At 45.1% G+C, this 26,991-nt stretch overlaps 1 protein-coding gene across 10 annotated transcripts in view; it reads right to left on the bottom strand.

The window, feature by feature from the left end:
* MYO9A (myosin IXA) overlaps positions 1–26,991 on the bottom strand; it is a 189,893-nt gene that overhangs the window by 16,224 nt on the left and 146,678 nt on the right. For 5 of the 10 annotated variants that reach the window (XM_052807707.1, XM_052807706.1, XM_052807711.1 and 2 more), the window contains 14 exons: positions 25,087–25,162; positions 20,185–20,328; positions 19,450–19,489; positions 18,498–18,620; positions 14,841–14,921; positions 13,510–13,620; positions 12,360–12,482; positions 11,700–11,849; positions 11,155–11,465; positions 8,566–10,206; positions 6,926–7,007; positions 6,190–6,405; positions 1,095–1,207; positions 518–675 (listed from right to left, as the gene is read on the bottom strand). In XM_052807707.1, coding sequence (XP_052663667.1) covers positions 518–675; positions 1,095–1,207; positions 6,190–6,405; positions 6,926–7,007; positions 8,566–10,206; positions 11,155–11,465; positions 11,700–11,849; positions 12,360–12,482; positions 13,510–13,620; positions 14,841–14,921; positions 18,498–18,620; positions 19,450–19,489; positions 20,185–20,328; positions 25,087–25,162 — 3,369 coding nt within the window. The remainder of the gene's footprint in view (positions 1–517; positions 676–1,094; positions 1,208–6,189; positions 6,406–6,925; positions 7,008–8,565; positions 10,207–11,154; positions 11,466–11,699; positions 11,850–12,359; positions 12,483–13,509; positions 13,621–14,840; positions 14,922–18,497; positions 18,621–19,449; positions 19,490–20,184; positions 20,329–25,086; positions 25,163–26,991) is intronic. The other 5 variants (XM_052807708.1, XM_052807709.1, XM_052807710.1 and 2 more) reach the window with 5 other exon arrangements.

The raw sequence follows: 26,991 nt of genomic DNA, 5'->3' as shown, positions 1-26,991 counted from the left end.
GGCATCAGAATAAACTTGTGGAGGAGAAAAGCACTGTGTGGTACTCATAGGAAGATTAAATGTCATTTCTCCTTTGGTCTTTTCCTCCTTCAAGAGGGGAAACACCTGTCCATGTCCAGATGGCTGCCAGGAGGATTAGCGACACAGAATTCCTTGAGACCCATTCTGCATCCCACCCTCTAACCTACTTGCCACCGTTTTGGGTTGACGCTGTCCATGAATTCAAGAGATGTGAACGAGCATGGACATTCGATTCGTGCAGCTTCCCAACCTGTTTTCCCACAGCAGCCTCAGCTAGACCACACTATTGTACACGATACTCCCATTTACAGATACCCTAACCCTATAGATAAGCCAACCTTCCTTGGTTCTATATCTTTACCCAAGCCCTTATATATTGGGCTATGCTTGGTTGTAGCATAAAGCCAGATTTACACTAGCTTTTCCCTCTGCCATGAGAGCGAACACAATTTCTCTGCTCCTTACAACACTGGCACCATGCCATCTCACCACTTACCTTCGCCAAGCTGCAAGCCAGATATCACCTCCCTGCCAGGGGCTTCTTGCTCTGCGTACAGCTCCAGCAGCTCAGACTGGGTAGCAAGCTTCTCCCGTTGGGTCTTCTTTTCACCCTGCTTTCCCTTTGCCCAGAACCTCATCTTGGCTCGCTGAGGCCTGGAAATAAGTCATGGGAAGAGGAACTGCCTTAACTACAAAAATGGCCTTCTACCCAAAACTACCGCGAATCTCCTGGACCTTCATGGTGTTTGAGGAGGAGTTAAATCCACGCTACTTCTACCAGGGAAACCAGGCTACTCGTTCTCAGGAAGGGCAAGAAACTCAAGTTTCATGCAAGCAATTGGGTGGTTTGGGATGGGATGTCTAGCCCACGTCATCAAAACTTTATCACGATGTGAGCAGGATGCCTTTTCTAATTGGGTGTGTCACAGTCATGTAGCAAAGGTGGGGCAAGTAACTTGTGTGCCAGCTTTGGCTGGTGGAGCTCCAAAGGAGCTGGGGTGGTTCAGCAAGGTGATGGAGAGCAAGAAGGACACAGGAGGGACTTGTCTCCCATCTCCAGCCATGTTTCCTACCTCCCATCTGGAGTTAGGCTCTTCTGCGTGGCCGCCAGCTTCCCAATTTCCCCCTGAGACATGGTTTTGTGCAGTTTCGTTTGGCCTTCCCCAGAGGCGAATCGCTGTACTGTCTGTAATGATTCCAAGCACGAAGCATTTAAAAATGAGACAGTTCTTGGGATGCCAGCTGACTTTTTTTTTTCCCCTAGCAAAAATTGGATATTGTATCTGTTACATCTTTATTTCTATCTGCCTACAGGTGAAAACCTACACTCCTGTTGAGGTAGCTAGAACTAGAAAAATATTTTAACGACTCCTAAAAAAGAAAGGCATTTCCTTTGCTCCAACTCTACATCAAGGTCCAACTTTCTTTCTCCTTGAGCAACCGATGATGAAAATCAGTGTGCACCAAGCCACAGGTCTTCATCACTCAGCCTGCATAACTGCTCCACCATCTTGGTCTGGGCAGCCCAGCTCTCCATCCCAGAAGAGCCATGTTAGCCATGACAAAGTGATTTGTGGTGTTCCTAGCACCAAAGGAACCTTCAACCACATGGATCTGTCCCAGCAGAGCTTCCTCCTCCAACTCTTGTTGAGGACTTTACAGAAAAGAAGACTAAAGTCTTTGCGCCAAGGACATGTCAAAATGAACCCTTCAGAATTAAGAGATTTTGCAGCTTTAAGACAAAGGATCTCCGCTTTCGCCACCTTTTAAAATGCCCTGGGATCATTTTTAAGGGTGAAAAGAATTTGCAATAATTCAGCCTAACAGAATTCCATTAAATAGCCCAGAAATAGTCTTGCTGTATTTAAAAAAAAAATAGCAATTTTTGTTCTTTATTTCCAATTGCAGCTGTGATTTTGGAGTCGGACTCCTAGAGGAGAGACTTTCAGCATGAGGAAAGCAGGGAATCAGCCTGTATGAAAGGATTTGGGACATGACAGTCAAATATCTCCTGTAGTTTTTCCATCACCTAAATATCTCAGCTGAACGCGCTGTATCTTTAAGCATTCCTTTTTCTTCTATTAAAAATATTTCAAATAAAATTATATAAAACATGGGCTGCAGGAGAGTCACATTTACCTTATTTACTCGTCTTCAATGTTTTATTTTTCACCCCTGGACTAACATCTCTACCAGCCAGGAGATGGCAGCACGTAAGGCAAAATTGCCACTGGGAAAGAAACTGCCTAAAACATCAAAGGGTTTCTTGTTCCTGTTGCTCTTAAATTTAGGTTATGATCGCACATAAATTGCGAATGGATACGGGGAAAAAAAAAACCTCAAAACCCATAAAAGTGATTTCCATCCAGCCCAAACTTACTTCTTGCTTTTAAAAATGACCTATTAAAATATTTGCCCCCATGATATAGTTTTATTCTTGAGTAATTTCAACCTTTTAATCACTTTCAGTCCTTTGCTTTTTAAAATAAATGTATTTTGTGGGGGCATTTACTCCCTTTTTTTCTATCTCAAAGCCATTTAAAGCACATTGGTATGTGCTGACAGTGGCAGGCAGGCTAAGGGCATTGCCACAGCAATGCAGAGGTTGCTCTACAGGACACCACGTACACTTTCTTTTTTAAACATGTATCATATCTACTGCACAAGCAGATCTAGGATACAGATTTTGGAGTAGAGCAAAGCAAGTGAAACCCCTGGCTCATGCAGAAGACTTTGAGTCAAAAACATCTGTAATGCACTTTTTAGACAAAACTGGAAGAAGGATTTTCTACCATTACTATCACCACCTCTCTCTGCTCTGCCCCAATTCTTGACCTACTACCGTTCAGCGTTTCCTCTGCTACCACAGCAACCTCTCCAGCTTTTGAAAGTAAGGACTAAAAGGCATTTTTGGTGCAAGATCTTTCTGTTTGAGGGACTCCTCCAAGAAGCTCTGAAGGGGAAGGTCCTGGTCTGGATGGGAAACCTTCTCAGATGTCAAGATGAGCCTCTGCACCAGAAAATCCCCGGCCAGGGAACACCACAAAGCATCATATGCAGGCAAATGGCAATAGCCAGGGGTCTGGAGTTGTCCCCTGGACGAAGAGGGGACCAAATATTTTTCCTCTGAAAGAGCAACCTGTATTTCACCCACCCGTGCTAGCAAGAGATAACTATTGCCAAGAGACTGGTCCCAGCAGGCAGCAGTGCTATGTGCTGCATTGAAGTGCTTCCTGAAGTGCAATGCTCCCTCTGAATGGCTTAGGACAAGAGATCTTCTTTCTTTGCTGGCTCTTCAGGTGTGGTTGGGATCAGCTGGTGACAGACACTTGGACTGATGTTTGTCAATTCATGGCTTTGGTATGGAGGTTGGAGCAAAACAACTGATCCATTACCCAGGTTCCCCTCTCTAAGAGCCTCTGCTGAAGGAGGATGTATTCAGAAGGTATTTCTCGTGTGGTTTCTGTAACCGAGGCTTTCCATTTATTTGCTGCAGGAAAGCTCTCCAGGCTTAGGTGCAAAACAGAAGGGGTATTAATATGTGCTAACCACACATATAGCCAGGAGCTATTCCTCCCACTTGTACTTGTCTCACTGCAAGGTAGGTTAATCCTTGGCTATTCACTAGCCAAAAAACTCAAGCAACCTTTGAAGGCTTGGTCTTGTCAGGAAGCCCTCTAACCTTAAAGGCACCTTGGAATCAACTGTACCTTCAGCAGCCGCCTTATATACTGGTGCACCTTGGGTTTCAGCTCTGGCTGAAGATGCTCTTGGTCTTTGCTGCTCTGGGGTACCCCAGACTTAGGTCAGGAGCATCAGTTTCTGGTGGACCTCTACTTACCAGCTGGTGATACACAATCATTGACTTGATGGTCAAGAAACCAATGGGCAAAACAGGCAGGTTCACGCCAGTGCAGCTGGTGAGCCATCACATGCTCAACTTCACAAGGTTGCATGTGATCTCTCTTTCATCTATCCAGCAGCTCTTGGCTGCTGAGCAGCACATTAAAAGAGGCTTTTTTGGAAAGTTGTAGCTGGGGGCAGGAGCTGTATGAATAAGCTATTCACTAGCATGGAAACCAGCCCGCACATGGTGGCTGCCTGACTAGTCTTCATGTGAACATCACAAGACACAACGAATGTATCTAAATAGACATCAACCTACTTGAATTTGTACCCAAACCAACATGCACCAGTATTGCTCTATCATAGGCTGCTCCATCATCTACAACACCCAACTGGGCTCTGCTAATAAATATGAATAAGCAGTCCCTAAATTTTGCTACTTGTGGCAATCCTGACCCAGCAAAGCCACAAGCCAAAGGGCTGGTCCCAAACCTGCAATATAGAATACAGATGGAAACACTGTACACGTTGTCAGGACATACAGACATAGGGTATCGCTGAGCACACGACTTCATGGGTAGTGTTTGCTAGAAAGCAGAACTCAACCGCACAAGGGGTGAATGTGCTGACCACCAGTTAGAGCTAGTGATGGAGAGCAGAGGAGAAGAGGGATACAGGGTAGACGAGAGACAGTTGGCACCTACTACTACTTGCATGCGTTGAGAGCTGTTAAACCAGGTGAGCAGAGTCCCAAGGAGCATTTCCAAAGAGTGGAATGAACCAGGTCCCTCCCAAGGATGGAGCTTGCCAGGCATGAGCCCAGCACCTTTCGCATCCCAGCAGGAAAGATTTCTATGGCTAAAAAACCCCTAGCGCTTTGTAAGAGGGTAGCCTCCAGGAACACAGCACAGCACTCCAGGTACAGCACAGCCCCTCGCCTGGGGCTTTCGCCAGGCTATGTAAAATACTACATTTTACTACATAAAATTCTCCCTTTCCTGATCTACAAGCAGGGAGATGCGTGAAGATGCAGCCAAGTGATCTCAGTTCATACAGCTGCATCTTTCAATCAGGTTTGGAGTAGTCCTGGCTCAAAACCCCTGGAAATTTATCAAGAGCAACCTTAAAAATTCACGGAATTTTTAAGTCTCTGCCCTCTTCCAGCAAGAAAATTATCCTGGGAAAAATTCATCCTTTATAATAAAAGCTGCTAACAGAAGAGTCACGAAAAGCCCTCCTTGGCCATCTGCCTTTCTTGGAAAAGCAGATTTTAGGATTGCACGAGATGTTTGCCGGACCCATGGCAATGCTGCAGCACAATATAAATTGCTGACTTTGGTTTTCATGCTTTTCTTCGGTTTTATACTCAGCTCCACATCCAGCACCACAGCTGGAGCAGAGGAGCAAGGCAGCTCTAGTCAACGCTCCACCTGAGCTCTTACGGCAGGAGAGGATTCCTGGTGTTTATCCACACTTCTATGGTAACATCTCTCCCACCTCAGGAAAAAAAAATAATGAGTGGGTTGGAAGCCATTGGCCTCTTCCACTCCTGAAACCTCTCAGTTTGTGATTTTCCAAAAGCAGCTTATCCAGGCAGGAGATTAAGCCTGAGATGCAAATGCTCTGCAGCACAGGCTCAGGCAGGATGGTGCTGCAGCCCACAAGACCTGCCAAGGGACACCAGTTACTGTGCTTGAAAAAGCCACTAAGGCTGTATTGTTGTTTTGTTATGTTTTTTTTTAAAACCCACTATTTCACTCTCACTGTATTTTTATTGCCCAATTTACATGTTTTTCCTTCCTCTAAGATGCTGTCTGCCAGCATTGCTCCGATAATTGAGGACTGAATAATCATCGGATACTGTGGCTAAGGGTACAAAATCAAAAGTTATAGCAGGTGCAAGATTTATATTGTTTTCTTTGTTGTCTGTTGCTTTTTGGACAATATTTGCTTTGATCTTTTCTATGGATGTAAATAATTTTTAGAGCAAAAGGATCCTAGGGGGACTTTGTTATTGAGGTTAAAAACAAAAAAAAAATAGGTAGCTGTGCAATACAAGTTGCAGTGCTCCAGGAAAGCTATGGAAACCATAGCTGATATTGAATCAAGCCAGAAAACATCCCCACGGCCAAGAAATACAAATGGTTTCCCCATTTCGCATCTGTTTCTGCTGTGTTCACTGAGTTTACCCATCTACAGCATCCTTGGAAGTGGTAGAAGCAGCAGTGGAGGGATCAGTGCAGCTAAGGTTAGCAAAGAAAGGCTCCCGCAGCTCCACTCGCTCCCTTGTTTCATTTCCCCCACCATGTTGGAAAAAATTACCATTTCGGAGTCACTGTAACAGGCCTGCCCCAGCCGGGCTGCAGGCACCGCCTCGGGATGAGGAGGTTGGTCAGAGGAGAGAAGGAACTCAAAATTGCCATCGTAATCATCTTCCTCCGTATCCCCCTCCCCATCAGCAAAAGTACCTCTAGTCAAGAAATCGGAGCGCGTCCGCGCCATGCGGGCTTTCTTTTTATGGGTCGGTCTGGGAACCTGCTTGACCAAATGATAAAACAAAACAAAACAAAAAGTTTTTTAAAATGAAAAGGAGATTCTACCAATGTTTGGCATCACAGTGTAGCTCAAGTACAGCCTTAAGGCATCTCTGAGTGACATTGCACCCCACAGAGGGGACACAATATTATATCTAGTGCAAAAAAAAAAAGGACCAGGAAAAACAAAAACCAAGACAGCATGGTGAAAATGGAGAATCACAGATGTTACTCAAAAGTACGTTAAACCAAACCAAGACAAGACTGCGTTGGACAGTGTTTGCCATCAGGACCACAAGATCCTTTTTATCCAGAGCTGCTATGAATTAATGTTACGGGGGCCTTTTATTTTTAAGAGAAGGAGTGAAGGTTGCCGTACCATGATATCCCCCTTCCCTACGTCTGGCAGCCCTCATGCTTTATAGTTAACTTCTTTGAAGCTTTTGAGGGAAAACTGGCAGAATAAGGGTTTTTTTCCCCTCCCATGTTCAATTAAAAGAGAAAATAAGCAAGCCACAACTTACCTCTCCTCTGCCAGACCCCGGTATCTTAAATGGCTTCCTAGCTAGTTCACCCTTGGCAAGGCACTGATGATTTGCTTCTCTGCTGAAACGCAACAGAACAGAGATGTTTCATCTTCTCCTAAAAGCCTTCCCACCATGCCAGCCTGGCTCGCAGGAGCATACAAGTGTGCAGCCCAAGCAATCAAGACCAAGTTGCAAGTTTGAGGTCACAGGGGTTTCAGCATCACTTTGAATTCTTCAGGATTTCAGTTAATACCAAAGAACAAGAAGATACAAAGTTCTGCCTGCCAACTCTACCCATCATGGTGGTTATGGATGGTACCTTTTCACTTCTGGATTCTCAACTGTGATTGTTCTGTTGCAGAATAAAAAGTAAAATACTGGAATTTTAAAATTTTTTTTCCTGTTGCTTGTTCTGTGAATGAACCAGAAAAAGAAACAGAAAAAAAATTTTTGGGGGGAAGACCATTCTCAAATACTCACTTCCAAACCAATTCTCCAGGACCTCCTGCAGATTTTCATACAAACTGGTTCAGGAGGAGAGCATCCTCGCTTTGCATCTAACACAGCATTAAAAAATACACCCACTTAAGTTGCTTTTTGCTCAGCTCACTCTACCATCACTTCCGAATAAAACCCTCACCATGCCCGTGCACGAGGGATGCCACTGGCTCTATCAGGGGGCAAAGGGCTGGTTTTTTTATTGACTGGTCCTTTTCCCCATCACATGTGTTTGGACTTAGTTAAAATCATGCACAAATTAAACGCAAATCTCTTTCCGTTGCAACAGCACATAAACCACAAGACTACTACACTTGGAGGTACCTTGAGTTCTCAACAACAAACATTCACTGGTAGCTTTTGCCTTGGAAAGGGCACAGCAGGATTTGGAGGGGGGGTTTATGCCCTTTTTGAGCTAATTGGCCAAAAGTTCTCCAAAATTAAGCATGGTAGCTTAAGAACACTATAGTGAGTGGGAGCAAATGTTGTCCCAAGATCTTGCTGTGGTCTCTAGACCCTGTGTTGGAGCAGCCCATCAGTTAAGCAATGCGACGGAGCTGAATGACTGCTAAGCCCATTACATGTGTAATTATCTATGTAAGTGATACGCTGTCAAAAGTGCATTTGCATCCCAAACTCTCTCCAGACAGTTGCTATTTTTTAATCTGCAATGGTAAGATTGTCCGAATGGCTTTGCTGGCTGTGTTAATTATATAGTAAATGAGAAAAATCATGAAATTTTCTGCCTTATCTAGTCATTTCTACTCTGACCACCCAAAAATCCTAAGAATGTTTTCTTCACCTTTTACCTGGCTGTTCATTCACCTAGGGTAAATGAAAGCAGTGTCAACCCTCTTTCTGTTAACTCCTTCACCTGCTAATGTCCATGATTATCTCCCCTGGCTTACATAATGCCCATCACGTAAAAGATCGAGAAATCGTATTTCCAGTTCTTTTTCCTTTTCCTCTGATCTCTGCCCACTCATTGCTAGAAGATAAGAAACCTGTCTTTGTTTCACTAGGGGTTTTGTACAGTCTCCAGAAACAACATTCTGGATCATTTGCATAAAATGGTCTCTAGCAGAACCAAAAGCCCACGGAGAAAGCCTACGGAGAAAGCACACCGTCTTTTTACTCACTGGAGGCCAAAGGGATTGTCTTTTGGCGTGAAGAACATAGCACTTGCCCTCGTCTCCTCGGTGGCCTGGTTGGGCATTCGGGGTTGCCGGAGGCGCTCTGTCCTTGAGAAGTGGCTGCCCGGGAGGTCCCTGGGGTCCAAAGCTGGTCTGGAACGGCACCGGGGTTCCAGCGCCGATCCCGATTGACCTTCTCTTCGCTCCATGAACATGCTGACAGGTCTGTCTTTGGGGGCACTGTGGGCTGGAGAGCTTCCCCTGGTCCCAACGGTGAGACCTTTAATGTCCACCGATGAGGTTGGAGTCACACCTGTGGTGGGGCTGTGCTCCCCTCTGCTCTGGGGGTGCAGGATGAGGACCGACAGAGGCCGGCTGTCTGTTTTTTTGGTTGGTTTGAGGGAGGGGTCCTTCATTCTGCTCTGCTCAGCCCTCTGCAAAGCCTCCACCCTCCCTTGCTGCTCAAAGGCTTTGCGTTGTCTCTCCAGAATTTCCTTCTGCTGACGGATCTGCTCCATCATCTCCCTCTCATTTTGCAGCTGAAGCTGCTTTTGCCGTTCCTCCTTCTCCACATTAAGCTTTTCCAGTCTCTTGATGACAGAGTCTGGAGAATGTGCCTGCGTTGCAAACACTGTCCTGTGTTCCTCTCTCTCGGTAGAGGACTTCTCCTCTTCCTCCCCTCCCTGGTCTGGCTCAGAGTCCTTCCTGACCTCAGAGAACATAACTGTTCTCTCCTCTCTTTCCACTGCTTTGTTCCTCAGGTTATTCTCCATCAGCTTTACCTTCACGTTGTCTTGTGGTGGAACATAGAAAGTAGGTAGGTTGCTGGAAAGGAAGGTTTCTCTTGGATGCGCCTTGTATATAACATTCTGGGGGCCACAGACCATGCGCTCCTTCACGGTGAGGTTATCAGGTGGCTTCAAGTCTGAAGGCGTTCTTCTGCAACCGGCTAAATTGCTGTTCACATCTGCCGTACAGAAAGACTTCTCCTGCAGATGAGCCTGGGGACTGCTAGGCAAAGAGTCCGTGGAAAACGACTGCACATCTTGCTCGGTTAAAACTAAGGAAATGAGTTTATTACTTGGGGTATCTTCACAGCTTAACATTTCAAAGCTCCCTTGAGAGCTTTCACTCTCCGGGGTTCCCTGAGGGGAATGAAGTGCCTCAGATACAAGCTCGGTGGACCACCGCCGCTCTTCTGAAGGTGACAGCCCGCCCGTGGACCGGACCTTGAGCAGCTCCAGGCTAAATTTTGCCTGTTCCAGTTCACGCATCCTCCGGCTTTCTCTTTTTGCACGAACCACTTTTTTCTGGTTGAGATCCTCCAGTGACTTGGGTCTCTCTCTCACAGCGACCTCCTCTTCGGTGTCCATCCCGCTCTGGCTACTGGCTCTCTCGTGCCTTTTGTACAATAAATTTGCAGAAGTATCCAGTGGGTCCATGTGATTCACCCGATTATTCTCCATCAGTGATTTATGTTCCTCTACAGCTCTCACTCGCTCTTCAAATGAGCCGTCCTCCCACTTAGATGGGTCGGAGCCCTTGATTTCCAGTGCATCATCTGCCTCCAGTCCATCCTCTTCTCTAACTGACAGGCCATTCTCCAGCTGCATCTCTTTTAATCGCTGCTCTTTCAAAGCTCTAAACCTACAAGAAAGCAGAAAACCAGCATATTGTACCCCCATGCCCACTCACGTCCCTTCAAGGCACTGCGCCAGTGCCATTTCATCACCACCACCATCACCTCACCACTGGCAGCATCTCAAGCAACCCTCATTGCACATCTGGTGCAAGACAATGCGAGTGCACGTTCAGTTTTCAACCTTCTCCTCTTATGCCGTCTCTCCTACTCAAGGATTGCCCCAACACACCTGAAAGCTCCTCTCGTGCTGACGGCAGCAGCTCCAGCCTCCATCCCTGTTCTAGCTCCTTTGTAAGCTGATGGAGCCAGAAGATCTTAACTCATCGCACCCCCTTGGCTTCTCCATCTTCACCATCCTGCCTGGGCTGCCTCTGGTACAGCTAGCAGGGGCTCATGCGCTGCTCCAAGAGCTCTTTGCAGCTCCCAAATCTTCCACCCTATGCCAAGGTGCTCCACACCTTGCAGGCAGTGCCTCCGGAGAATGAACCAAGACCTGCCCCGCGGCCAGCAAGACAAGGCATGGCTGGAAACCCTCTCCCCTTCTCAGCAGCTGGCTCCAGTATCTCCTGTCCCTGTGAGACAGCGCAGCAACCGGATCGGCGAGGCAATCCGAGTTAAAAATAGGCTACTTAAACTGGTGCTGCTGCCAAGGGGAAAAAAAAAACCTCACGAGTATTTATGGCCTCGGCTTTCCACTGCCTACGTGCTCCAACCTGAAATAGATTGCTTATTCTACGAGTAGGATGTGCAGCTAAATAAACCCCTTTGTTAGAAAGCATGGACAAACGAAGGATCAGGGCAGATCGCAACAGGGTCAGGGATCCTACAAAGGGACACCATCCTCTCTAAGTCACCATAGTCCGAGCAGTGCCCAAATTCACATCAACCACCTCCCTCCCCAAGGAGCACCATCAGAAAAAGTTTTCTTTTTCAACTGAGGCCAACAGCGTTACCTTTGTCGTGCTAAATATCCTCTGCACACTGCTTGCAAGCAGACGACTTTGCTTCTGCTGGCTGTGTACGACTGCTTTGCGCGGTGTCCTCGCCAGGCTGCCTGGATGCTGGTGGCTGCGTCGTGCCGCCGCTTGGCGTGCTCCCGCCAGCAGCTCTGGATGAGATGGGCTGCAAACTGCATCTGCAGGAACCTTCGCCTCTGCACAAAGCCACGCCAATGGGTCTGGAGAATGATGGCGGCTTTGCTGAGGACAAGAGGGTCTGGGGATGGCTTGCCTTGCTTTCGGATCTGGTAACTACGCCAAAATCTCTGCAAACACAGGAGGCAGTTCCTTGTAATGGGTGTTGCGTGGGGATGGGAAAGCACCTGCCTTCATGCAACCTTTCCAGCTCTGTCTCCCCCATTCCCAACTTACTACAGCACTAGGAGTCAAATCCTGATTGTAAGCTCCTTCCTCGGAGAGGGGACCTGATTTTACCCATCAGCTGTATCCACAGGATTTGTGGATTGTAATTTGCAACAAAATCAGGCACCATCACCTACCTGTATGATCACTGCAGCTTGCCTTAAGCTCAGGAACTGCCTCCTGCAGAGCATGCTGCGGAACCAGCGCTGCAGCAGTGTGATCCGGCGCAGCACCTCCTGATGCAGCAGGTCCTGCAGAAGCTGCCGCTCCCGCTCCTTTACGAAAACCTGGCCAAAAAACCCCCAAAACACTAGCATGGAAAGCTTCCGAGACCACAAGACAAATGATTTAATCCTCCTGGTTTCTGTGTCCTGGATGCCCAGAAGAAAGCTCAGCAGCTGATTTTAGTTAAGCCACCTCTAACAGGTTTCTGCAGTTTCATCTACAGCCTGTGACTGTCCAAGCTCTGAATTACAGAGCCTCTGCTTTCCCTTCAGAGGCGGCAAAATTACAGCTATCGTATCAAGCTGTGTCTACAAACAGATATAGTTTTTTGAAGGCTGCCTCGTTACAACCAGGTTTGTGACTTGGTTAACACAAACCAACGATGTTCCTTACTATTTTGTGCTAACAATATTCAAAGCTTCATTTAAGCCATTGGCTTCTGGGAAGCAGAAGAAAAATAGTTTCCTTAATTAAAAACATATATAAAGATGTTAATTTATCATTACAGAAATGCAGGCAGATGTTAAATCTGTATCTTAAACGTAAGTCTAGAGCTGAGGATAAACGTTTACCATTGTTCTTCCAACTTGGTAATTGTCTGGATCGAGTTTTATTTTCTGGAAGAAATCATGGATATTGTGCTTAGACGGGCTGATTCCTTGTGGCAGAAGGACATGGAAATGGTTCACAAAATCCTGAGAAGGAAAAAAAGAAACACCAAGATTTGGTTAGATGGGTCCTGCTGCGTCCTTTGCTTCCACAAATAACAGATTTGCTCCATTGGTCCACATGAAAGGGGATATATCGAGTGAGCAGAATGACAGCATTTTACGGACTGCGGAACACCAAGTTTCATCCACCATTTGTGGTTTGATGGGAAACACATCAAAGCAGGCACCCAGCAATGTTCAAACATCTTTCAGTGTGGCAGGAGAGGTTCTGCAGAACCCATGGGGTCATCTCGAGCAAAAAATGCTCCAAATGCTCAGCAAGGGCCGCTACAGAAGGGGGTTACCAGTATATGCAAAGCATCTCTGAGATGCTCCATCGGTTACTGCTGTGAGGACTCAAAGAGCCGAGGAGGTATGAGAGGAGAGATCCTCCCAAGTCAGGTTGGGATCCATGCTCATGGCAAAAAAAAATTGAGCAGTTTTCCTTTTCTAAACAGCTGCTGCGCAGGACATGACATCTGGCCCAAAGCAGCTGCCAGCAGGAAACAAATCGACACCAGCAAAGCATGAAAGGACTGACATGTGTGCAAAACCTGGCAAACACATGGAAAAGAAGAAAACAGGAAAAGCTGGATAACTCCTGAGCGGTGTAGAGGATGCCAATCACCCTCCCAATGGGACGCAGCCAGCACTGACATGACAGGGCAAACACCATTCCCAGGTGATTCCAAAACACACGCAGAAGACCACGTGCAAATTGGATACCTTTTTTTGCAAAAAAGAAGTCCATGTTACAAAAAAATACTGCTTTTGTTCAAAACCCATGACGTTATCTGCAGAGGGGCTGGTAGCCTTCACCTGGGTCTGGACCAGCTTCCTAGAAATCAGCAGCGCAGCAGTGGACCACTCCATGCCAGACACAAGCTCATTACATCCACTGCCTTGCACGAGCTATATATTCATTACCTGTTAAAAACCCAAGCTAGCAACATTCAGACAACTCTGATAATGATGCTAAAGGTGGCGAAAGATGGAAAACGTTTTACTCAACCTGGAAGGAGTATTTGCAGCTGTATCCTGACTGGCGAATGCGAACGGTCTCCAGCATCCCTGTGTACCGCAGCTGCCTGAGCACCAGGCTGTCATTGAATCGCAGGGGCAGCTGGAAGGGGAAAAACAGGCCAACGATGAGCAAATATTTCCTTTAACTGAGGCTTTTAAGCATGCGGATGGGTAAACGGATTCAGCAGATGTAGCACATCTGCATGACATGCATGTTGGCAACAATGCTAGGGGAGGGAGGGAACGTGGGTCCCCAGGAACCGTACTAATCCCACCAGGGTTGAATCCTGTTTGCTTCCAAGCAGCCATCAGATGGAGACTTTCAAACAGCTAACTAGATATATAAAGCCATAAAGAAGGTTTTCTGGAGCCCCCGAACTGAATAAGACCCTGCCAAGGTCACAGCTAATGGGTAAGATTGTGAGCAACTAAATAATCTCCTAGGCATAAACCTTCATCTGTAAACGTCTGGGTAAAACTCCAATGGATTAATCCCCAAGAAAGCATCACTACTGCAACCTTCATTTTAAACTGAGGGTCCTTAGCCCATGAGACAAATGCTTAAAGTCAAATTCAAGAAATATGATGCATCGAGTCAGTTTGAAAAACATAGCTTATTCTAAAAGTATCTGCTTTTACCTATAGAAACTTTATTTTAAAGAAGCTTTAGGGCTCAGTAACAGCACAAGTGAATTCACAGTGCTGTAAATCTCTATTACAGGTGGCAGGAGCTTCAAAGGAGTCATATTTATTTATTAAAACCAATATATTTTTCATATAAATTAAAACTGTATATTTTTTATATACGTTTCTACAATTTCAAGAAAAGCCAGTGCAATTTATCAAGAGCAACACCCAAGTGATAACATCCATGCTTCCCACTGCTTATATATAAGTATCTTCTAAATCCAACTTGATTTGGGGCTTTCTTTTGTTTTTAACCCCCTTGTACTGGGTTTGTGTGGCAAGGTTTTGGTAGCGGGCGGGGGGGATTACAGGGGTGGCTTCTGTGAGAAGCTGCCAGAAGCTTCCCCGGTGTCCGACAGAGCCAATACCAGCCGGCTCTAAGACGGACCTGCTGCCAGCCAAGGCCGAGCCAATCAGCGATAGTGGTAGCACCTCTGTAATAACATATTTAAGAAGGAAAAAAAGTTGTGGGAGACACAGAAATGGCAGCCGGAGAGAGGAGTGAGAACATGTAAGAGAAACAACCCTGCAGACACCAAGGTCAGTGAAGAAGGAGGGGGAGGAGATGTAAGAATTTACAAAATATTTCCAAGATGATTTTTATCAGCACTGCTTTCATGGGACGGGATTTACCTTTTCAGCATTGGATCGAATACACTTGACAAAATAAGGTTCTGCTTGGCCAAGTGTCTCCATCAGCTTGTTAAGCGATGCCTGCAACAGAGAAGACATCTTCAGTTGGGAAATGGAGAAGAGACCACGATGAATAGTGAAAATCCAAATGCTTAAATCAGAAAACTAAAAAATTGGAATAAATGATGAGTAAACAAGGCAGATGAGAAATTGTTCCCCATAACGAGTGCTTCAGCCCAAGCAACTTGGCTGCTTTTGTCTTTGCACCCAACAAATTAGCTAGAGATAAATATAATGCTGGGTTGTATTTTGAGATCTCCAGTTTGACCTTTTCACATCAGCCACTGGAGCCCAAAGTCACATCCTGCTCTGCACCAGCAAGCCTCTTCTAGACATGAGCAGGAGCTCCAAGACAAGGATTTACACCTTGCACCAAACAATCACTGGTATTTTTTAAGTATAAATAAAATTTTCCTTTATCAAAAGTGACTCAACGCAGCATTTATTCCTGATTTTTAATGGTCCAAACTTTATTGCTGGCCTAAAAATGAATTTTCTTAATGACAGTTTTGCAAAGGGAAGATCTGGAATTTGCAATGATTTTTGAAGCTTGTGAACCCTAACCACTTCATAGGTTGTTTATAGAGGAGAATATCTTCAATGCTGGCATATTCCTGCCATATTCCTCTGCTGCACAGTTGTGATCACTGAGAATCAAGGGTTTTCCAGGTTCCCATTTTATATTTCCCCTTATTTCTGCATCATTATTAAATGTCTAGCCCATAAAAATTTATATTGGCATCATTGCTGCGCCCAACTGCTCCAGCGGGACGTTACGTCAAGTTACTGCTCCACCTCGGAAATCTTCGACTCTCTTGAGATGAAGCACAAGCTCTTTGAATAAAAACATACTGAAAATCAGAGCATGCTGAGTCAGACTGCGGCTGGCTGGGCTCCTCCACTGCATTTTTTTTTTCATCTCTCTAATTGCCAAGCACATTACTGACATGGTATTAGTAACGTGCTCCAGAGTTGATTACTCCTGATTTTAATAGCGTTTAAAACTCAGTTGTGTAAAAGAGACTCTGTTGCATATTTACTATAAGCAGAGTTATAAATTTTTTAATATATGTGTTACTAAAATGGCGTGATATTAGAAGGAAGAATTTCGCCTACAGATCTGCTTGCAGGAAGCATTTTCTTCTCCTTCTGATCATTTTAAAGACATCTGTATGGGAAGCCTTTCATGTTTAGAATAATTTATCTACATCCAGGATCTGGGGAAGAGTAAAGGATGGATCCCACGCACGTGCGATGCAGCTGCGTTATGCGTATATTAACTGAATGCAAATTGCCCCAGCATTCCCATCCCAGGGAGCAGCAGGAACACCACGACGCGGCAGACCTCTGCTGGCACACTCTTGGTTTTCTTAAAAGTAGACTGAAATCACTCTTTTTTTACAAAAGAAAAAAAGCCTATTAGGAGATATCAATCAGCAATGATGCTGCAGCATCCCACCGTGCCCCACACCGGGCTGGTGGGGGGGAAGCGGGGGACTCACGGGATGCAACCCTTTCGCCAAACAGCCCTGCTGAAAGCCCAGCAAGCAAAGTGCTCCCACGACTGGAAATTGGATCGTACTGTGACCACTGGCCCCATAGGAGGGGGTATTTCCATTTCAGCAGCAGCCAGCGACATCCTGCACAGGGCAGATGGTTCAGGCAGCCTCTGCCATTTGGCGCAAGCTCTGGTCATCGGGAATCCGTAAAGGACATGCAAGGTCCCTGGATTAACCCCGTACCCTGCTCCTTTGTCCCTCTGCCTGCAAAACTTTCCAGCCACCCACTCTTTCACCACCCGTATTTGGTCTTCCAGGGTGCGAATTGTTTCAGCATCACACCGTGCTAGACAGGGCAGCATCCTTTTCTTTAGGGTACCACCTGCACGCAGGATAAAAGGGGAGGCTATAAATCACTGTGCTGGTGTTTTGGTACCAGCGGTCTATTTTTCAACTGTGAAAGCCATCACTGCTCTTACAGCATCCTCTAATACAGATAATTCGCCTATAGATTACCGTAAGTATAGGCATGGTTAAAATCAATAGGAGACAGAGCAGCTGCAAGCCTGATGTTCAGGCATTAGCCACAAGGCAGCATTTATCAGCAACTGCCCCCCCCGCCAAACCCCATGATAGGAAACATTTGTATTTCCTGCCTGTGACCCAGTTCCATGTGCCGCAATTTTATTAGCCTGCTCTTGATAAAAAAAGCAATCTCGCTGGCTTGCACCAGGCTGCTCTCTTGAGAAAATGCTTCTCTCTTACAAGTGTTAAATGAAATTAGGGCTGGAGTGCCCGGCGTTTGTCTGAGAGGAGAAGCAGGCAGTCATACCAGAGCTGCCTCTGACTTAAATAGGTTTTTATTCATTTAAATAAAAAAAGGATGTGTTGCAGGCAGAGCTTCTACATTGTCACATCATCGCTGGGGAACATCAGAAAGCATAAGGAAAAGGGTATTCGAATGACCTGCTTTGCTGCGTAGGGGTAGGGGGGAAATCTTCATGGTGTTTAGTGGCCTTTTATTTGTATGTGCTGTAAAAATATATGTAAAAATCTCAATCACGCACCCTGAGGCTTTTCAGAGTTTCGTTTGAAGGATGAATAGGTTTTGGGAAGGCATTTCACTTCAAGACATCCCTGTTTCAATCCCCTCCATGGTATTGTATGAATTAAACTCTGCAGAAGTGTATTTTAACCAGCATACCATCAGACTAGACTAAACTTAATATATATATACACACACACAGATGTGCATTCTGCAAATTATATATACACAGACTTTTATGTGTGTGTGTGCATGTATATATCTAATTACTTAATCTTACCCAGATCTACGCATGGAGACTTTCTAAAATTGACCCACATCTCCAAAAAAAAAACCCCACCAAAATTACAAGTCAAAACCAAGCCAGACTTGCTTAGAAACCGATTTTTAACTGAAAAGCTGCTTTCTAATGCTACCACCTGCTTATGCATGTGTCTTGTAGCAGTTTCCAAGCCCTGATGCGCATATTGGAGGATTATTTTTGCTGCAGCTATTCCTAGGGATGGCTGGCTGGCGCACAACGCCGACAACACAACAAATGCTGTATCGATCCCTCCTCCAAATTCCTCTGCCTGCCTGGAGAGAATGCAGCAATATTTTGACCTTTCTGCCCCTATTAAAATTCATGTTCTGGCTGGCTTGAAAACAGATTGAATTTCAGATGCTGAGTGCAAGTAAAAAGACTGTAAAAACGTCATTTGGGGATTTTGCAGTTTCTGGATCCGCCAGAGAAAGCGCAATGATGTGATGGCTTGGAAAGTGAGGTACCAGAGGACAGGAACGCACCAACCTCTCTGCTTTGCAGCTCATGCTCGTGTCCCATCTTGCTCCACCGCATCATCCCCCCACAATATCCACCATTGCTCTTGTTTCCCTCCAATGATACCATTTAAATACCTGCAGGTGTGTCTCAGCTTCCCGAAGCCATGTCCTCACCTGAATTCATGTCCTAAACGGTGGTGAGGATGGGACAGGACTGTGCCTGCAAGTGTCCTCCTAGGCACTCGGAGCAGGTATTTGCTTTTAATTTACCTCTCAAAGGCAAAAGATTACCTGGAACTGGGCGCTGATGCTGGGCGGTTTTTTCTTCTTATGGAGATGGAGGAGAGATTTGGTAATGCGGTCATGCAGCGTCAGGTTGGTTAGGTGCTTGAGGGACTTCACGTCCAGCATGTGCTGTGGAAAAAGAGAGACTGCATTTGTTCTTGATAAATACAAGACTAACTAGATGCTATATCCCTCTTTATACCCTCTGCAGGGCTTCCTTAGGTGACCACCCTACTTAATCTCAACAGGAAACACTGACGGACAGCTTGAAATGTAGCTCTGCGCTATTTGGCCAGAGCCAGATCCCCAGGATCATGTTCTTCCAAGCTCCTCTGAGGACTTGCCCAGGGCATCTTTGACCATGGGAAATTTGGCTTTCCTACCCACTAAGGACTGCAGACAAATTATTCACTGTTAATGAGCAGTTCATTGATTAACTGCATCTGTGCCTCTCCAGGTGCAACGTGCATGCAGGCAGGAGTGAAACCAAAGTTTGCTCCTCCTGGTCCTCCGTTCCCAACCCCCAACGCAGCACCAGCAAGGACCACAACAAGCATTATTCTTCTAGGTACAACAGATCTCTTGGCATCTCTTAACATACAGTAAATGCAGCCAAGATGGAGGGAAACTGAATATTAGACAAGCGCATTGTCTGTCAGGTACCAGCCCTCTTGCATAACCTACCCGCTCATTTTAGTTCAGAGATTTCATTACCAAATTTCACCAGCACATATGTACTCCTTCCCAGGAGGAGGAAAAAAGGAGCCATACAGCACTCTCCCAGCACAAATCAGGGCTGAAATCCGTTGTTTTTATGTCCATTAAAGAGCCCTGAACAGAGCTGAGTTGACCAAGGTCTTGATGCAGACCCGAGTGGTCTTCCTCACACCCATCAGCATCTCATCACTGTACCTACCGTCTTAACCCAAGCAAGGTTAAAATGCTGCTTCCCACTCACCTTTGGGAGATTGGGTTTGGCTTTGAAGTTCTTATTTCGCCTGGGGAGATAATAAATGGCTCAGGTTAATCCATGCATGCAATTGCAGAATGGAGGAGTTTATGAAACAAACCCTTCCAAATCCCCTTTAGCAGCTGCTTTCTATAACCTGCGCAGAAACCAGGCTGCTTCTGCATGCTGCAAACTAGGTTTACAAATTTAGTGGCACGGGTTTGAGAGGAAGGTATCCAATCAAAGGGAATCATTACATTGGAGATGATGGGATGCTGGTAATTTGGGGAGAGTAAGGGAGCAGCGTTGTGAAACGACTGACCACCCTCCTGCTTTCTCATACCCCATGTTAACTCCAGCCACCCCGGTGATGTTCTCTGAACCTTCTGATGAGGCTGCAGCATGAATCATCAACATTTCCCCACCTAATTTGTAATGGAAACTTCGATATCACATCAAAAAATGTGACTGCATTATATCGCTGTCATATCTTGAGACTGGTTTGACCAGCAGATTCCTTCCTTCTCTCTCTTCCCTGTGTCTGTCACTACCAATGAATTATAAGAGTTAAATAAATCAGATGCATAAAACATACTGGGGTCACTTTGACCCAGCTGTGAAACGTCTCCAAGTCTACTTGAAACCCTGATATGTTTATATTCTGGCTATTTACATTCCTCTAACTACCCATGCTGCTCATTATGCTCGAGGAATAAAGCCAAAATCCCCTCCTTTTGCACTGACATGAGGATGCCGTGGGCCCTCTCCAGCAGCTTGCTGTTGGTCGCGTTGACAAATATCCCATCTTTGTCTAGGAAGGCACCGGAGCTGGTGAGCCTGTTGTGCCGCATCCCCATCCGGCCGTTCCAGCCAACCGCGTAGGCATCGCTGCAACATCAAACACCGCACAGTGTTAGGAAGACATAAAAAACCTTGGTTCTATGACAAAATAAAAAATAAGATCATAAAATAATCCATTGGTAGAAAATGAGAGTCGCTCCTTTATTCTTTTAACCGTAAATCCGCTTCCATGGGATGTGTTCATGATGCCAGACACCACGTGAAGTGATCAGCTAATTAAGCATGTTTTAAAAATCAAATACTCATAAAAGGATCAAAACTATCAACAGGAGAATAACAGCTCCCAGTTCTCCCAGTCGCAAGGTTTGGGACCTGCAGTCTGCAGATACCCCAGTGGTCTGAAGGATATGAGACTATGACCTCTGCCATCAGCCTTGCCATCATTCAGTCACAGCTTTAGATGCTGATGCTGACTCTGTCTTTTCTAATTCATGCAATGATTTCATTAGGAAAAGAAAAAGCAAATATCATTTGCAATAAACTAATTATTTGCCACAAATGAAGGATGCCAGCCGCAGCTGGACTGATGGGTTGGCCCAAAATCAATCACTGGGACCTGATCACAAATCACTTGCCCTAATTGTTCCTCTCTGCTGTGAAGGAGAGCTGCTTTGTTCTCTAGAAACACTCACCTGGCTGCAGAAGGACTGAAGGAAATGGTGAGAGGAACCAAAATCCTCCCTTGGAGGAAGGGAAATGGGTACTTGACAAAACTTCACATCAGGGCAAATAATTTCCAGAGTTGAGGAGCCTTCCTATGGTGTCTGGGGTTATGCGAAGCCCCTCCTGGTCTGGACCCAACTGCAATACTTTTGGTTTGGTGGTGGGGTTTTGGCGGAGGGGGGAAGTTGATTTTTTTTTTTTTTTTTGATTTTAAATTCTCTATCAGCCTTGCAGAAACCATCATATGAAATAAAGGTGATTTAAGGGAGGATGTGGGGTCTGCAACCACCCCCCAACCCCAAGCTATCTTAGACAGGAGGAAAAGGAATAGGAGGAGACTCAATGCAGCACCAGTCTTCTGGTCATGAGGATGCTGAAGGACACCGTGGTTTAAATGGGGCCTCTGGCACCGGTCACTTCTGAGATCTAGCAACAAGGCAGCCCTTTGTCTTAAAAGTCTTGATTTGGAGGAAGGACAAATATCAAGTGCCGCATGGAAATTAAAAAATAAAGCATGTAAAGTTGTTCATTCAGCCAGCTCAAAGCCTGAAGCCAGATCCTTGGAGCAACATGACTCTGGAGTGCAAGTCGCCTTCCTGCCTTGCCGCAGCACTTTTCAAATTCCTTCCTAGTCCTATTAAATCAGCATTTTGACATATACCACTATTAAAAGAAAGGATGAATTGCAGCAAAGTAAACCCCTGGCTGAGCACTCCCGGACCTGCGTTTTTTAAGCAGCCCATTTGATTCAAGGAAGGCCAGCGAGAAGCTTTAATATCCAGGTGATCTCTCCTGTCCACCTTCTTTCTCTCCACAGCTAAGGTCCCATCCTTCAAAAACCTCCTATTTGCAGGAGGAAAAAAAAAAAAATCACCAGTTGATGGGTACCGCTAAACCTCAACGGCCACTTTCGGGATCTGCAACCCATCATTAATCCTGGCCAACCTCAATGCACTCTCAGGCTTGAGACCAGCTGTGGATATATGGACTCTGAACAAGACTAGAGAATAGAAATCCCTAGAAACTCCCATGTGGTTTTGAGAAAAAAAAAAAGACAGCTGTTTTTTATGGACACTTTAGGATGTATACATGCATATGGTGACTGATGCAGCCTTTTTGGTACTTGGGAGGTCAATCATCTCACCAAGCCCAATCAACTGTTTCAAGACAGACTGATCAATACCTGCTTTCCTGCATGCCACTTAGACATCACTGCACATAAAACAGTTTCATCAATGAACATAAACCAGCAGGAAAACGGACAGCCCGAGAGGTTTTGGTTAGCAATGGCATGGCTTTCATTACTCGACGGTTGGTGAAGGGACTTCCAAGGCATGCCAGCTTTCCAACACTCTGCTGAAGCCTGGTTTCCACCCCCCAGCATGTGCAAACCACCCGTCCACTTTCTTCTGAGATCAGAGGAGAGCACTGGGCTCACTAAACTCTCCGCAATGACTTCCTGAGTGATGTCAGGCCTCAAATTTGCTTTTAGAAGCAAGCCCCGGGCTATCCTGTGGGTTGGATGTGCAACTGCAGACTTATCAGCGACCGCATGATCACGAGATGGCTTTGAAAGCAAATTCCTGTTTAATTTAGCTCCGTAAATCACTTGCCGGTCTATCTGCTGGAAAGCTGTTAAAGTAAATCTCTCTTCTATATGTTACCTTCACCCATGTATTTACCCCTTCTTGCTCGACAAGCGCAATTTAACTGAAATACCAACATTTATCAAGTGTGATATGACTCTTCAGATCAAAATCATGACTCTTCAGATCAAAATCATCTGCGATGAAAGGTATAAAAATCACCTGCCTACTCTGAAAGCGCAGGCTGTATTTTAGAGATCTTACCAGAGACCCCATTTGTGCTTTCAGAAGGAAGGGGCACAGACGACATTTGGGGACCCATCACTGATGATGCCCAAGAGAAGGAAAGATCATGGACCGTGCTACTGAGGCACCACACGAGGAGGAGCATTGGAGTTAGGACAGCTTCAAAAGTACATTTTCTGCAAATATATCAGTAAAGGGAATAAACTGTCTGTCCTGACCCTGTTGTTAGGATACAATTGCTGAGGATGATGGAAGAAAGACACAGTAGTTGCTACCCTTGATCCTGGCTGTTTAAGGCAACTTGTCTGCTATGCTGGCTTGGGTTAAGTCAAATAAATATTGCTGACCACAGACTGAACTCCACAGTAAATAAATACATCCCCCTTGTTGCCTGGGACAGGAGTAGTTTCCCTGCCTTTACAATGGCCCCTTGCTGGGATAATTGAAATGTTTTGGGCTATGAAAATGCTGGCAGCCCAAGCTGCCACACTAATGTGCCTCCAAAGCTGGAGCTCACCCCATCCCACTTCACAGATGTTCTTCATGCACCAACATCAGATTTGAAGGCTTGCTAGAGAAACTGCAGAACTTCTCCTATCTACATGTGAAGATCTCCCAGGGACAAAGTTTCATGTTACATCATATTTAGGGAAACCTGCGCAACCAGAGATGCTAGAAACAGCGAACGTCACCTCTGGAGACACCAACCTTCTCTGCCTCAAACATTACCATGTATCTACTATTGTCGTAACCCAACAGATTAGAGCTGTAGCAGCTATAGCATTAGGAGAAAGAAAAAAAGGAGGGGTGGGAAAGACTGATGTGAGGACAACCAGGGTTGCATCACCTTCCCACGATAGGGTGAGATTGCTTGCACAAGCTGGATTTCTGCCCAAACTCGAGAAGTGGCACAAATTTATGAATTCAATCCAACAATTTTATGGAAATCACATCCTTTTTGACCACTGAAAATAAGCCAACTTGTAATGTTATGAGAATATTAAGTTCTCCTTCAGCAGGGTGCTACCACCACTCTCAAAGGGAAGAAATTCAGGGCAAGAGGGATATTCTAGTCTTGACGGCAATCAGAGGGCACGTGCTGAACAAAGCCAGACAATGAAAGCTGATTTTGTTCCCCTAGAAAAAAAAAACCGTAACAACCTGTGTCTCATTTCTGTCTTGGCCATTTGGCATTAAAGCCAGTAAAAAATGAGGTTTAATGATATATTTGGAGGATATTTTATTTTGTGTGGAAGGGAAGCCCACTGAGATGCAAGGACCATTACAGGGGATTTGATGGACATGTTTCAGGAGACAGTGTCAGACTACTCTTGACTTGTTCTGTACTTCTCGAGAAACTCAGAGCAGCCATGAAGTTACACCTGGATGTCTGCAGCTCCAAGCAATCGTTTTAGGAGTTGAGGATGCTTTGATCATATCTTTCCCCAGCACACACACACATCTCCTCAGAGGAAAGCAGAGAGGCACTGTACCCCTTTAGAGGTAGTATTTGGATAATCAGACTTTCTGGGGTCTGCAGAGAGATAGCACAAGAGTAGTTGGAGAAAAGGAGGAGGATCAGTGCCCAGATATCCCTTTGAAATGAAGATGTTTTGCTTCACGAGCAACTTAATTCTGAAATGGATTTGGAAAACCTTTTGCAGAAGAGGCACAGATCTGCATCTCAAAGTGTAGACCTCACTCTCAAGCAGAAAGGTCTCATTAAGTAGTTGCTTGAATGGCCAGAACCTTCAAGGAATGATTAAAAAATAAAACTGTACATAAAAACTGTAAAAATTGAAACTTTTTCAAGTTAGCATGTTTCTTTCCCTTAAAAACAAGGAAACATTTGACAAGGTACCATCTCAAGCCCCATAACTTCCCAGGTCCTCCACACTCAGTGGTGCCTAGAGCCACCATCACACCGCTTGCATGCAGTTCTGCACCCAAACACATAATTGGTTTTTTTGTGCCAGAAAAATCCTCGGTAAATTTTTATTTCCTTGATATTGGCACATTCATTAGGGTTTTTTGCAAGCATCTTACCACCTTGTATGCCACACCACCTGCAATTGCTGCCTTCTGACACAGGAAAGTTGCTTTCCCTGCCTGCCGTTTAGTCAGGTAAAGATATTTAGATATGATCACATAGCAGAGAAAGAACAAAGAGAAGACAAAATTAATAAGCAAGCTGGCAGAAACTTTAATACAATCATTTATAATGAAAGACAGTGCTCTCCCATCCCAGATTTCCTTGTCGTGCCAATGTAAAAAAAAGCAAGAGACTTACCGCTGGGTCCTCTCATTGATGGTATTGACTCCCTGGAGATCTGAGAGCGGTGTCCGCGGGCTCTTCCGAGTAATACCTAAAGCAGCACATGAAAAAAAAAGTTTCTACCTGGCTCTTCACCAAAAGGCAATTAGCACAGCCATAGCTTAGCACTGACTACAGCAAGGAGGAGCATGTACATGTCATGGCACATGCTGGGCATACAAGGGTGCCAAGGATGCCAACATACCCGTCGTCCACTAAGTTCTACCTCTCTGCCACAAAGTCATCACCCTTATGAGTAATGCTGTTTGCTCAAACCTACTAATTCCCCTCCCACACATGCACAGTGTGTTAGGCACACGTTGTCCCAGCTAGTAAGCAAACAGGGTGAAGGAAGAGGTTGCTGTGATGGGGGGACCCGCCATCCATGTCCTGCATGTCCAAAATATTCCTAAGCTCTCCACTGTGCATGGGACAACACAGTTGCTTGCACGGGCAAAACACCTGGACATAAGTAGGGTGCTTGGAAAAATGGTCGTTTATTCCTTGCACATTTCTTCCCTCCCTACAGATACATGGACAAGGACACATATAGCAAGTAGTATATACTGCACAGGGAGCTTTATTGCCTATTGAACCTGTATCCTTTGATAGGGGTAGTTTTAGAGCAATTTATATTTAATAAATAGCCAAGGAAGTTATCATGCATGGTTACAGAAGCAGACTTTTCAAGCTGTTATCTTCCCCAAAGTGGAAATGTTTTCTAACCAAGCATTTAAGAAGACAGAGGACAATTTTTGTAGACAACAAAACACTTTTCAAGTCACTAAACTACAGATATTTAAAGACCCGATAAGCCTGAATTTGACATGAAAACAGCTGAGCAATTTTTTAACTGTCTTGAAATCACTGCTGTGAGACAGGAAACATTGCAGCGCTCACCTGAACCTGGGAAAGAAGTATATTCCTTTACCCTGAGGTTTCTGCAGTGGAAAAAAAATGCAAACAAACCCTCTCTGAAAAGAAAGAAGTCTAAACTATAGTTTGTAACAGAATAGGAAGAAGCAATACCATATCCCCTCCTCCCCGCATTTATCATTTTCCTATTTAATATAGCCCAGATGCTGAGCTAAAAGGTGTCCTAAGGATCTTTTTATTCTGAAGATGAACATAAAGTGAATACGCAGAGATCTGAGCCCGTCCTGCCGAAATATCATTCCTCAGAGCCTGAAATTTCTAAGGAGAAGATTAATTCCTACCAAACCTCAACAGGTGACATCCCTTTAACAGGACATCTACTGTCCTCCTTTACCTGTTGAGATATTATAACAGGTTGTCTTGAAGCCTGAACATTGGGCAGGAGATGCCTGAAAAGGCTGATGGTCAGCTTGGTTAAATTATTGTATATAAAGTGTCCAAATATCCTAGAAATCTGAGCAAAAGAAAATTCCAGAAAGTGCTGCCACAGGTCATCTTTGATCCTGCCTGTGCTCCAAGGCAGGACCAAATCACTCCTGCTGAGAAGGTTTTGCAATCTCCAACTCTGCAGGTTTTTGGAAAGCAAGCCAGATAATCTATCCAAGTGCCTAGCTATGACTAGAGTTCAAACCTCTCTTTTTAATCCCCCTTTTTGCCATTTAAGCCATTTTTTGTTACATTTCTCATCCTAGGAGCATTCTTTTACCTCTTTCAAGACTGGCATTTCTGTGCCAAAAGTGACTTGTTTAGAGCACAGAAACCCAATTGTAAAGGGGGAAAAAGAAGAGAATAATCAGGAATCTGCTTAAAATATTGCGTTACTATTTTTTGTAGCTAGTTTTACACTAAGAAAGCACCTAACATCTAGCTGCATCTATTTTTTATATAGTATATATGCCTGGATACTTCCCCATTAAGGCACAGAAGGCTTCTCTAACCTAAAGC

This window comes from Harpia harpyja, chromosome 14, assembly GCF_026419915.1.
Source record: "Harpia harpyja isolate bHarHar1 chromosome 14, bHarHar1 primary haplotype, whole genome shotgun sequence".
Lineage (NCBI taxonomy): Eukaryota > Metazoa > Chordata > Aves > Accipitriformes > Accipitridae > Harpia > Harpia harpyja.
This window is presented reverse-complemented; position numbering and strand designations above follow the sequence as displayed.